At 43.3% G+C, this 13,167-nt stretch overlaps 1 protein-coding gene across 1 annotated transcript; it reads left to right on the forward strand.

Moving 5' to 3' along the window:
- Window positions 1-8,257: 8,257 nt before the first annotated feature.
- Window positions 8,258-9,502, forward strand: foxg1b (forkhead box G1b; the record flags this gene model as incomplete). The annotated part of the gene is made up of 1 exon (XM_079280388.1): window positions 8,258-9,502. The coding sequence occupies exon 1, from the start codon at window positions 8,261-8,263 to the stop codon at window positions 9,500-9,502; it is 1,242 nt and encodes a 413-aa protein (XP_079136514.1). The 5' UTR covers window positions 8,258-8,260.
- Window positions 9,503-13,167: the final 3,665 nt, after the last annotated feature.

The following is a 13,167-nucleotide window of genomic DNA, read 5'->3' on the forward strand; positions in this document are numbered from 1 at the left end:
CTTCAGCGAAATCCGGAGCTTCGGGTTGAAGAAGCCGAAGCAGCGCTGAGCAGCAGGGTCTCGGGAGCACAGATGTTTGTCCCTCAGCTCCTGCTGCACCTCATGAATAAGTTGGATGCTGGTCCCGCCTCAGTGTAGCATAATTCATCACGTCCATAATCCATATGTCAGAGGAGGCTCCGGTGCTTCACAGAACCGCTCAGCTGGAGTTTGACCGTGTGAATACTTCAGTGTACAAACTGGGCAGAAAGAGACAAACAGCAAAATGTTCAGTTTTGTGAGTCCTGATGGTGAAAGAAATGCGTAAAGACCTAGAAACAGGTTGCAGAAGGAATCCCAGAATGCAGGCAGACCAGAGAGACTTGGACCAATCCTGGAGTTCGTTTGCAGAAATTCTATAAAATGTGACAAATTCCATTCAATCACTCACTCAAACAAATGTGTTCGTCTATTGAGACCCAATGTTCTAACGCACAAAACTTTATTTTAGGTTCTAGTAGATCTGCATGTCATCCCAGATAAGTTACGCTGCGGTGTTGACGTTTTTTGTGTTGGTTTCGTGGTGACAAGCTGGTGTGACTGCAGGCTGTTACGCTCTACAAAGTCAGCTTCCTCACATTGCTTCTCAGATGGTTTGGTGCCATTGTTCCGTTTCGCTTGGCTCACTACTTTCTGTATTTTGTGTAAGCGAAGAGAACAATTGCCAAAAGTAATTTGTGTCTGATGGAAAGAGCATTTCTGGAACGCACCACACATTTCAGGACCTGTTGTCGTCATAGAAAATAATAATGCTCAGTTTGAGAGATTGAGTCCTACTTGTCTTCATGGTTCTGTGTTTTGATTGTTCTGTTACTATCTCTGTTCTTTCTTTATGTTTTTGTGGTTCTGTGGTTCTATTTTTGACCTTTTATTGTATATTCAGGGTTCTGTGTTTGTATCTTTGTTCTGTTTCTATCTCTGATCTTTCTTGATGTTTGTAGGGTTCTGTGTTCCTATCTCTGTTCTGTTTTCATCGTTCTGTTTCTATCTCTGTGTTTTCCAGCAGAGCGGCTCTGGCTCTCCCGCCTCCCTCCCCTCAGCTCAACTCTATTTGAACTGTAACTTGAACCCTGGATGAACTTCGCTGAACTGACCCATTAATCCACTTTGGGTGTAAAGCAGGCTGAACGCTGGCGCATGAGGAACACCTCGAGCCGGTTCAGAGTAAACAGCAGCAGAAACACCGGCTAATCTCAGAACATGTGCATGTCAGCCAACTGCACACAAATAGAGAGCACATTGCATAAGAAGAAGAGGAAGAAGAGGAAGAAGAGGAATGGTAAAAGATGACTTTGCTGGAACACACACGAACAGGAATGTTTGAAATTCTAATTATCACTTTATATAATATATGTATATCTGAATATTTATGGATTGAGTCAGGCTTTCTGCTAAGCTAGGCTAACCATATCCTGACTACAGCTGCATGTATCTCAACAAAAAAAAGAATTCCTTAATATGCCATCGTTTAAAATGAACAGTTAGCTCAGTTAGTGTTTCCACCATGACCCTGGTAAGCAGGTTCCCTTTACACATCCAGGACTGACCACATGCTGCCACATGCTGCATATTGCAAATCATAGAACACACTGTCTTAAAATACTTACACATGCATGCACAAACAAACAGTAAATGCACGCGCATGAACAAAAACTAACTCTTGCATGCACTCACAAACCTGGCACTGACAACCGCACACAAACACACTCACAATGTCGTTTTTCCAATGTAGGTCAGTGTGTGAGCATCCCAAACACATCAGAGAGAGAGAGAGAGAGAGCGAGAGAGAGAGAGAGAGAGAGAGCGAGAGAGAGAGAGAGAGAGAGAGAGGGGGGGGGGGTGGAGAAGGAGGGATGGAGAATGTGGGAGGGAGGAGGCGGAGGAAAGTAAAACGTCCCAGAATGAATCAACCGAATGTTTTGATTTGTAACGGACGCTTTGTTGTCTCTCTGCCTCGTGGCAACATGGGTGCTCTGAAGCTGTGCCAACCAGGCCTGCCTTCGTCGTCCTCCTCCTCTCCGCCCTAGTCTCCCCCGCCTCGTTCTCTCAATGACGAGTGTGCACGTGTTTCCTTGCACTGTGGCGTGTGTGTGTGTGTGGTAAAGCCTTGCGGGGGTTGCATGTATGCACGTCCTTGTACAAATATTCTGTGTGTAGATGTGTGTTGTATGGGAGGAGCAATGTGTGTGTGTTGAGTGGTTCTACTCTAACGCCTGGTGCTATTAATAGCTGTGAACTTCGGATGACCCTAAAGCTGCTAGTCAGCCTAATTTAGTTTGGCGTCTCTCGGTGTAACGGCTCAGGCTGTAATAATATCGGCAACATGGAGGACCAGGACCCATCTCCTCCCTGCACTGTACTCTCCAGAGGGAGTTACCGCGGTACAGTACGACCGCCTCGCTCTTAACATGCTTTGACAGGAAGTAAGTCCCCATCCACTGTCCTGCTTTCTCCACTGAGACTGCCTCCTCCTCCTCCTCCTCCTCCTCCTAAAACAGTTTAGTTTAAACTTTAAACCACTTCGAGCTGGATCATGTCATGCCCATAAGTGAATATGACACAGTTCGCCGATGATGCTGTCATATCTGTCAGAGCTTGTTTAAAACGTTGGCGGATGACAGACCAGCATAGGTACCTGAAAAGGAAACAAAATCAGGTTGAGAGGTATTTTTCAAATAGAGAGCGTCCTGGAAATCCAGTAGGTGACGACAGCCGCGGCTTCGACCGCGTAACTTTCAAAACTGCGATGACAGAGGTCAATGAAAGAGCCGGCGCAGAGGTCAAAGATATGGCTGTGGAGTTGGGGCGGCAGCTCATGCTTGAAAAACAACGTTGCTGATGCTTCATACTGACTGACAGGCTGTCAGATCCCATCATAGTTTCCAACAAACTATTGATGAATTACTTGACATGAATTTCCTGGTTCACGAAACAGTGAGCAGGCCTCTAAATCCCTCGAACAATATTCCAGATTTCTATGACTTTGTGATGACACACACCAGACGTATGATCGGAATAACGCTCTCCATAATGTTTTGCAGATAAATGTTTAACTAAAAGCAGAATCGAGATCTCATGAAATGGGATTAAAGTGAAACTCATCGACTGTCAGCTGTAACACTTCATTCAAACTCAAGAACAAGCGGTAATTAATGTATGCAAGCAATCAGCGCAAAGTTGCAGCATACTACCCTTCATTCCAAGCTTATCAAAAACAAAATGAAACTCACGAAGCTGTAGCAGCGGTTGAGTTGCTGCAGTGTACTGGTAGCTCCATCAGCTGTTAGCCAAACACACCGCCCATTCCGTTGGCGCAGAGTAGCGGTTTGGAGGGAGGGTCGGCGATTCCCTCAGCTGTGTTATCCCAGCAGGCAGTCAATGGAAACAGGCAATAAAAGGTGTTTTAAAAAAACGTGTAAGTCACCGCAACCACAAGAGGTCCTTGACCATGCAGCCATAACTGGGCACCCAAAATATTGTGCAGTTTGCTGGAGCAGAATGCAAGATTAGCCGTGGACAGACACAGAGGTGCACACTCACTCACTCACTCAATAATGAATGCACATGCACACACATGCGACCAATCGCATGATCTTCCTGGCGTAGATATTTATAACTATGTTTCTTTAAGCCAAATAAATGAACACATATCAGTCCTCAGGAGGTGCGTTCTACTGAACATGATGTGCACGTTCTACTGAACATGATGTGCACGTTCTACTGAACATGATGTGCACGTTCTACTGAACATGATGTGCATGCAGTTTGCTGGACGATTTCATACGAGCTGACAAAACACATAGCCAGGCTGCAAAAAATGAAAGAACCAGCTGGCCTCAGTGGGAACTGAATCTGTAATCCTGCCGGTGTTAATGCCCCGCCCCGACCATTTAGCTCCACCTACACATGTAGCCCTCGATGTACATATGCATTTGTGTCAAAGTAAACCCATGTCCTAGACCTGCTCTTCATTCATTCATTCATATGTGCATGGGTGGTCGTGACATCATTATTTTATATGGAGATGAATGATTTATTGACATTACACACACACACACACACACATAAGGAATGCCTTACTGGTTTTAAGACATTTACCGCACACATTTAAATTAGTAATCTGTAAAACTGAAATCTATGTCTTATGTGTGTTTTATTTCATTGGAAATATTATAAACCTTGATGCAGCCATAACGCTGTGACGTTTATCATCTGATACTGGAGCTGCAAAATCATTGAAAGAGCTACTTTCTGAACCCAGTTTTCACTTGGCAGGCTACATGTGATCTGTGTCTGGATGTCTTATCTGGATACATACTCTCTCTGTGCCATAGATTTCCATTGTTGTCCAGAAACTATTAAAAGACATCAATGAGCCACTCCTTCGTTACCATAAACACACACACACTGTAGTTTATATTGACTCAATCTCACACACATAGTCCTGCTGCCACAAATACTTATAGAGCACCAGATGTAGATTAATCCGCCGCTGAAAATAGTCCCCAAGAAATATACAATTTCCTTCTGTTTGGTTGATAAGAACTACAGTGACCAGCTGTTTTAGGCGATGACAAAGAACTTTTCTTTTTACAATTAAACTATAAATTAAACTGTATTAGCGTTGTTCTAAGTGAAAGTCATGAGAAACGCAACAGTTTGACGATGCAAAATCATCATCCTCGTCATGTGGGTGCAGCTTTGGACACAAGCAAGAAGAACGAGAGAAAGGAGGAAGAGAAGAAAAACAACTAAACGCTCAGAAGTCTGTCATTTGAAAAGGAGAGCTTTAGATCTCCTTCCTCCAGTCTTCTCTCCTCGATGACTCAATCGGATTTAACAGGTGAAATCGACATGAGACCAGACCTTCGATGTGATTCACCACTTCCTAGAAAACAGCAGTTGGTCCTGAAGTTTGGATCGCTCGCTGTAGGCTGTGAGAGGGAGTACTGTAAAAAGAAAGCTGGGAGGTTGCATCAGGTCTCCTGTCCCCCTTCTCAATGGAGCGCTCGTGGCAGTGAACGAGGAGTCAGCCAAGTTCATGTTTTGTGAGACCAGACTCATGATAATCTAACTCTTAAAAGCTGCTCATAAATACTTTTGCTGTTTTGGCAACAGTTGTTAAATCTGTGCAGCTGGTGGGAACTTAAGAAAGCGTTTGATTTGTTAACCAGGAGATCATTACAAGAGCGTGTTGTAGCTCAAAGCCGCAGAACTTTTTATCTGGAGCTCTCACACTTGTCCCAAAGATACAAAGGTCACCAACATGGATAACAACTTGCAATGCAGCGGCATCGAGCCGTCGTTGACAACATCATCTGACGGATTACTTTTTAACGTTGTCCATCATTTCCGAGTGCCAATAACATTTACTCAGCTTATCCAGATTATGTAAACCTCTTCATTTGGATGTTAAAACTGAAAGTGAAAGCGTCTGAAATGTGAACAATAATCCCTCACTGCTCAGGGAAAAATCTAAATGTACTGTTTTGAATGAATGTGTGTGTTTGTGTTCGCACCTGTGTCTTCGTGCTTGTGAACGCAGCCCTAACAGAGCCTTTGTTGGAGGTTCAGATCCAGTTAAACAGAAACACCATCTGGCACCAAAAACACAGCAGAGGTTTAATACGGCAGATTGGAGGAGGAAGACCGGTGTGTGTGTGTGTGTGGGGGGGGGGGTATCTGGATTTCATCAGCTCTGTTGTCATACAAAATCTGCAGTGAGTGTAAACAAACGATGACAGAGCTCAGTGTGTGTGTCACTGAATGCAGCTTGTAAAATCTGGTGTCTCAAAAATCCAAACTGAATATTTACATGTCGATTTAATGTGTTTAAATTTCAACCAATGAATTAACTGACTGATCACTTGGTCCTTTAAAGTTGTGTTGTTGTTTTACATGCTCAGCTGTGTCTTCTATTCTGCGTTACAGTTTGAAACTATCATTTCTAAGATGAATAAATGGAGATCATTTGGACTTCTCTGTTTTATAGAATATTTCGAGCGGTGATAACTCTATGAACTGTATTTTAAAAGGTTTGGGGGGAGGTGGGGGGATTTATTATAATTATTAAATTATAAAATAGCTATGTTTGTGATTCTGTTTAGGCCAGAGAAGGCCTTACGGCCCGCCACTGCAGAGACGACGTCTGTAGTTTATACAATTTATGATCAAGACCTGTTTTTAAGGAGGGGTCTCTCTGTCATAGACCTCTTATTCGGCGATTTAAGTTCGTGGCTTAGGCCATATGTCATATTTTCCATAATGCATGACACACATCAAACATGGAGCCACGTAGAGAAACTGTACACTGTGCACAGTGTGTGAGGACAGAGGAGATTAACAGGGGCCCAACAGATCCATGTTGATGGACGTAAGTATGAAATATTATATTACAACAACAGAACTAAATGTGGAAATACATATACAATTGTTAACACTTAACACACAATCAGTCTCTGAATTAGAACAAGCACAACACTTGCAGCCCGCAGAGAGAGACACACACACACACACACACACACACACACACACACACACAAGTAAAGTCACCACTAACCGGTCATTTGCTGCTCTGTGTCCTGAAGATGGCACACGAATCCAAATTTGCTCGACTTTTACGGGCTTTTTGAGCATCATTCTCTCTCCAAACACCTGCAATCACCTGCTGTCAGCTGGACGACCTCGCTCCACAGTGGTAGTGCTCCATTTTGGATCGCGCTCGGGCAGAGCTGGAGCCTGTTACCTGTCGGGGTGAAATAATAGATTTGAATGTGCATTGCAGTAGAAAAAGCGATAGAACCGATTCTCAATGAGCTGGCAACATGAAGCACGTGCTGCTGATGAGGGCCCTGCAGCCTCTACTTTTATTTTTATTTCTGAAATTTCAAGGATTAATATTCACCTCTGTACTTCCCGCAGACAGCAGCCTGAGTCATATCTTTTTTTTTAATCGACCAAAAATAACACTCCAGCAAGTTCTGTTGACAAAGGCGCAGGACTGCAGTTTATAGGTTTTAAAAGAAAATGAAAGACTTGTTTTTTGAATGTTAAATCACAAAGTCAACCAGAATATACATATAATGGTGGTGGACATCTACGAATACCAGTGTCATTTGTGTGATACTGGAAAACATTACATGTGTGGGAAATGTGTTTTAAAACGTTTAATAAACAATATGTATTATTATTAATATTATCATTATTATTATTTTTTGTATTTTATAACATTCTTAGCAGTCTGATTACACGCACACCAGTCAGAAAATAAACAGGCTTTTATGATCTGCAGTACTGACTACTACCAAAAGGAGGCACTCGGGCTACAGCGTCTGACCTGCCGCCTCTGGGCTCTGTGCGTGTGTGTTTCCAGAATGATTTTTATCAGTAAACAATAGCGGCGCGCTCAGTGCTTTACCCTGCCTCCTCCTCCTCTCCCCTTACCCCAAAACACACGCATGAGCGCACACCGACCGTGCACGAGCTGTGTTTGCCGACATGAATTCAAACTATTACTGTCGTTGAGAAAACAAAGCCGAGGAGGCTGACTGCCCTCGCCGTCTGTGCGCTTTTACGCACATGCACATGCGCGCACACGCAGACGTGCGCTTTTACGCACAAGCTCTGAAGGGGATTTTACGCACACATGCACAGAGGAGGGTGCATGACGATCGGCACAATTACATGAACAAATTTAGGGGGAGGTGCACGCGCGTAAATACCGAAAGACACAGATTAAAGAGAGCAGATACAAATGACAGGTTAGTGTCATTAGTCGACATTAAAGGTCGACAGAGTCTCTCTTTGGAGACGGAAGGACAGAGAGGAAGAAGCAGAAAAGAGGATTTGTTGACAAAATCAGTAAATTGGAGAAGCTCCTCCTCTCCGTGATGTAGACGCGAGTCGGAACCTCCTTAATTTCTAATTTCTCTACATTCAAGCCACGCTCTCTCTCTCTCTCTCTCTCTCTCTCTCTCTCTCTCTCTCTCTCTCTCTCTCTCTCTCTCTCTCTCTCTCTCTCTCTCTCTCTCTCTCTCGCTCTCTCTATTCTCTCTCTCCACTCCTCCATCCATGCATCTCTCATCCTGACCCTCCTTTCTCTCTCCTCTCTGTCTCTCTTTCGTTTCCAGCCCGGATAACGGAGGTGGACGAGCTTGGAGTTGTTGTTATTTTTTTTATTATGATTATTTATTCCTCGTTTTTGGGAGCACCGCCACCGGGCATGGAGGATGTAAAAGACCCGCCGACCGTCCACCGGTCCTCCTCCTTCAGTATCAAGAGCCTCCTGCTTCCCTCTAAGTGCGACAGACCGGACCACGTCGCTGCTGCCGCCGCTGCCGCGGTCGTTGGCATCCCCGGGACCTTCTCTCCTACCCCGGGCTCCGACTCTGAGAAGTCGCTGGACCCACCCGAGGTGGACTCCACGGCTGCGGCTTTGGACCCGGAGAAGCCAGCCAAGGAGGAGCAGGGGGAAGAGGAGGAGGAGGGGGGCGGAGGGGGAGGTGGCGGAGGGGACGGCGCCAAGGCCACACCGGAGCAGAATACTCACGGCAATAATAGCGGGAAAAACGGGAAATATGACAAGCCTCCGTTCAGTTACAACGCCCTGATCATGATGGCCATCCGGCAGAGCCCTGAGAAGCGGCTCACGCTGAACGGCATCTATGAGTTCATCATGAAAAACTTCCCGTATTACCGGGAGCACAAGCAGGGCTGGCAGAACTCCATCCGGCACAACCTGAGCCTCAATAAGTGCTTCGTCAAGGTGCCCAGGCACTACGACGACCCGGGGAAGGGGAACTACTGGATGCTGGACCCGAGCAGCGATGATGTTTTCATCGGAGGGACAACCGGGAAGCTCCGCAGACGCTCCGCCACCTCCCGGGGCAAGCTGGCGATGAAGCGCGGGCTGCGGTTCGCTCCTCTCGGCTTGGGGATTAACGAGCGGGCGAACAACCCGCTCTACTGGCAGATATCGCCCTTTCTCTCCCTGCACCATCACCACCACCACCACCCGCACTACAACGGATCCTCACCCGGGTTTTTTAACCAGGCTGCCGGCTACGGTTCGCTGCTGCCTGGAGTGGAGCCGCTGAGCAACGGGGACCTGGGGCGCTCCATCCTCGGCGGGTCGGCCGCCGGGGCGCTGGGCTTGACGAACAGTTACGGGATGAGCACGTCGCCGGTCGGGCTTCTCTCCGGACAGTCTGCCGGGTATTTTGTCTCAGGGACCCAGCATGCAGCGGCCCCGGGGCCGCCGGGAGGAGGAGCGCCTCCTCATCCGTCGCATCTCCAGCAGAGCGCATCGGGTTTTGGAGGCTTGGCGACCAGCAGCTCCTCGCAGTCCCTGCTTTCGGACTCCCTCAGAAATAGCTCCCTCACGGCCTTCTCCCCGGCCATGTCCGCGGGGTTCCCCGGGATGCTGTCCCATCAAAAGAGGGTGACTTCTAACTTCCTAAACTGAACTCCCCCCCTCCTCCCGCATCACCATCACTTCGCAGTGGATGGCACTGGGACGAGGACGCACAAAAGACGTCATGTTCAGGGCAAATAATAAGTGGTAAATATCAATTGTTGAACGCAAGAAATATATATGAAGTGAACCTTTTTTGGCCATATTCCGCCCCGAAGAGCAACGCGTTTATTTTTAAGGATTTTCTTTCGCAATTGTTTGAAAAAGGGACAAACTTTTGTTACCCGCGGGTTGTACAACTGTAAACTAGACTTGCCAAAGGTAACGCTTTAAGTATATTTCCAGCTATTTATATCTTGTACAAAGATTTTCAGTACTTTCTTTGAGTCTTTTATTTATGTTTTGTATTTATTGTACAATGCATTTAAATTCTATTTGTCAGTGTATACTTATCAGTATTGAGGAACAGGGGGAGGGAGGGAGTGAAAGGAGACATACAGGGTTAATAATTATTGATGAATTTTGAGACAATCAATGAGAAGAAAAAGACAATCAAAACTTTTTCGGGTGCATGGAAACACTTTTGAATAAGTAGATAATGAATAAAAATAGCCTTAAAATCAGCAGAAACAATCAGGGGTTTTGAGAGGAAACATACGCCTACAAATCATATCTCTACTCAGGTTTGACCCCAGACAGGCCTAATAATGATAACCATAATCACACGAATATTAAAAAAAACTGCTCTCTGTGAAGAGTTTCCTTCCAAAATAATGATATCCAAAAATAAAACAAACTTTCTCCAATATGACAGAACTATAGTTAAGCTAACATCCTTCCTGCTTCCTTTCAGTGCTAGAAATGTATTTATTTTGACTTGAACCACCGTTTTAAGTAAATCAATATATACATGTATATAATTGTTTTTGGAAGCAAACTCTTCATATGGAAAATGATGATAATCAACGGAGCTGTAACACACGTTTTTGTACGTTTTCTGTTTATCATCAAATCCCAGATTGTCCTCTTCACTTCAGTTGATTTTTGGTTTGATTAGGTTTGTGTGTGTGAGTGTGTACAGGCCAGCGCGTAAAACCTACTGCGCTTGTGCGCCCAGGGCCGCCGTACAAACTATTTCATGAATAAAACAACAACAACACTTTAGCTCCATTCCATTTGAACCACCCGCTGACCTGCTCCTATTTCCGGGGAACATTTTAAAGTGACCGGTGGACGCCTCTGCAGTTTTTTCTGCAGTTTTCTGGGTGAAAAAACACTCCTAAAACACACTCCTAACACACACACACACACACACACACACACACACACACACACACACACACACACACACACACACACACACACACACACACACACACACACACACACACACACAACTGGTGTCAGGCGAAAAGCTTGTATCTCCAAAATACCATGTTAAAAAAAAATAAAAAATGTGTTGCTGGAAACTAATAAGAAAAACACATGATTTCAATGAGCATGATGATTCATTGTTGACCTAAATAGCTTCAGAAAATAATCTCCACTTCACCAGAGCTTTCAACACATCTCATGGCCTTCCTCGTGGCTCCGTTGTCATCGGGACAGTTTTAGCTTCATTTAATTTGAATGGAAATGGATGAAAGTGCATTTCTGGGGAATTATTTTGAGGGTTTTATGAAAAGAAGAGTCTCTGAACTTCACCACACTGGGAGATACGAGGTTCTCAGTCGCAATGATAGGCGGATATTATGCAACAAACAAGCTTCAACGGCATCATAAAAACGTGCATCAGCTGACCTCAGCAGGGCGGGAAGGGCCGCAATTGACAATCTGATACCGATACTCATGTCTCATGTGCCGATATTAGTGATACTGAGGTTTGAGTGAAAAGACAACAAGGTGTTGTAAATTAAAAACAATATTTTCCCACACATTTTTGTTTCGTTCATGATGTAAACTTATGTTTTGTAACCTTATTCCAACATGTTGCAGGATTCATGAAGAGTCTGCTCTTGTTATTTGTAGCCCAGAAATTAACTTAAAAAAGAAGATATGCATTTACTTTACTTTCATTTGGAAGTACTGGTTATGTGAATTAAATTTTCTCTTTTTTGGGGGGCTCAAACTGATAATAATTATTTATTCCTCAATATATAATTCATATTTGGTGCAAGTTAGTCAGTATTTAATTACATGAATCATGTGACACAAACTAGTAAAATAATAATAACTGAAATGATTTGAATTTGTACAGTTGTATTACGTTTTCCTTAAAGCCCACATTTGATCAAATAAATAAATATAAATATATCGTCCTGTTTACAAAGAAAATTCAAAACAAAGTGCACAGAACCTCGTGACTATTATAAAAGACATCCTGATGTTCATGCTATTTCTTTTGTTGTAAGCACAGAGAATGAGCAGCGTTTGATGTCAAAGTATCGATCACTGTGGTATTGATCGGTCCGTCCTCAGATCTCAGGCCAGTGCTGTCTGAGCTCTGAAACATCATCAGGCTCAAATAAATGTTGCCTTTAAAAAAATAAAGCAAAAACAAAAAAGCTCCAGTAGAGAAAATGAGGCTGCAGATGAGCTTGATTTGTAAAACGGTTGTTCATGGCTCATGTGATGCCTGTTTATCAATAAAATGTCAATGATATAAAAACTTAAAATGACAGAAATGAGTAAAAGGGACATTATTATGTGAATTATTACATTTAAAAGGAAATACAGATATTTAAAAAAATGATTCTGGTTTAAATTAGGCTGTTGCTGTTGATAATATTAAACTGCACTGTTGAATATATTGATTATTATTTAAATCACCATCAGTTTGGGGCCTTTTATTGCAAAAATAAATATAATCTTTTGACTGTAAACAACCCGCATGTTGGATTTAATTTGAATTGATTTCAATTTGAGTTTTTGAAAATGAACCCCTGTCTAATGTTTCTGTTGATATATTCTAAACAGCTGAGCAGACAGCAGACCAGAAGCTGCTTTCTCCCCATGTTTCAATTATTGAGTTTTACAGAGCAAGACAGAAACAACTTATGTAACCTCTGACCGAAATAAAAGCCTCCTGAAGCCCAAACAGAGGCTGACCTTGACACACACACACACACACACACACACACACACACACACACACACACAGATATTAACATGTTGGTAAACACACATAAAAACAAGATTATTATTAGCAAAATAAGAAGTACAAAAAGTATCCTATATAAATATTGAATTATGGTATTAAAAGATTGCAGAAGAAGAAACAGTGTTAATTGGCAGCAGCATGAAAACTGATCCAGGTTGTTTTTTTTAATTGGCACCATGTCACTGTTTTCCATTTTGGTTTAAAAAAATAACAATGTAAACGTTTTTTTTTCCATTCTTTTTGTTTGTTGCACTTTTGTTGCTGTTCACTTGTATGAAGTCTGTACCGTCTGTTTCCGTTGCTGTCCGTCTGTTTGTTTGCTTTTCAGAGAAACTAAACTTGATTAAAAAGGATGAAATAACCCGAAGCAGAGTGAATGACCTGTTCATTCAATATTATTTTATTGTTTTGGAATTACTTGCCACTTTATTATGGGTGACTTTTATTATACACAGGACTTTTTAAAAGGACTTTTAGTGCCGGTAAAAATATTTTAGCATTTCCTTTGGTGTGATTTACTTAAAGAACCCTTGAGTGGTGTTTGAACAGTATAAGA

Source organism: Melanostigma gelatinosum (assembly GCF_949748355.1).
Source record: "Melanostigma gelatinosum genome assembly, chromosome: 12".
Lineage (NCBI taxonomy): Eukaryota > Metazoa > Chordata > Actinopteri > Perciformes > Zoarcidae > Melanostigma > Melanostigma gelatinosum.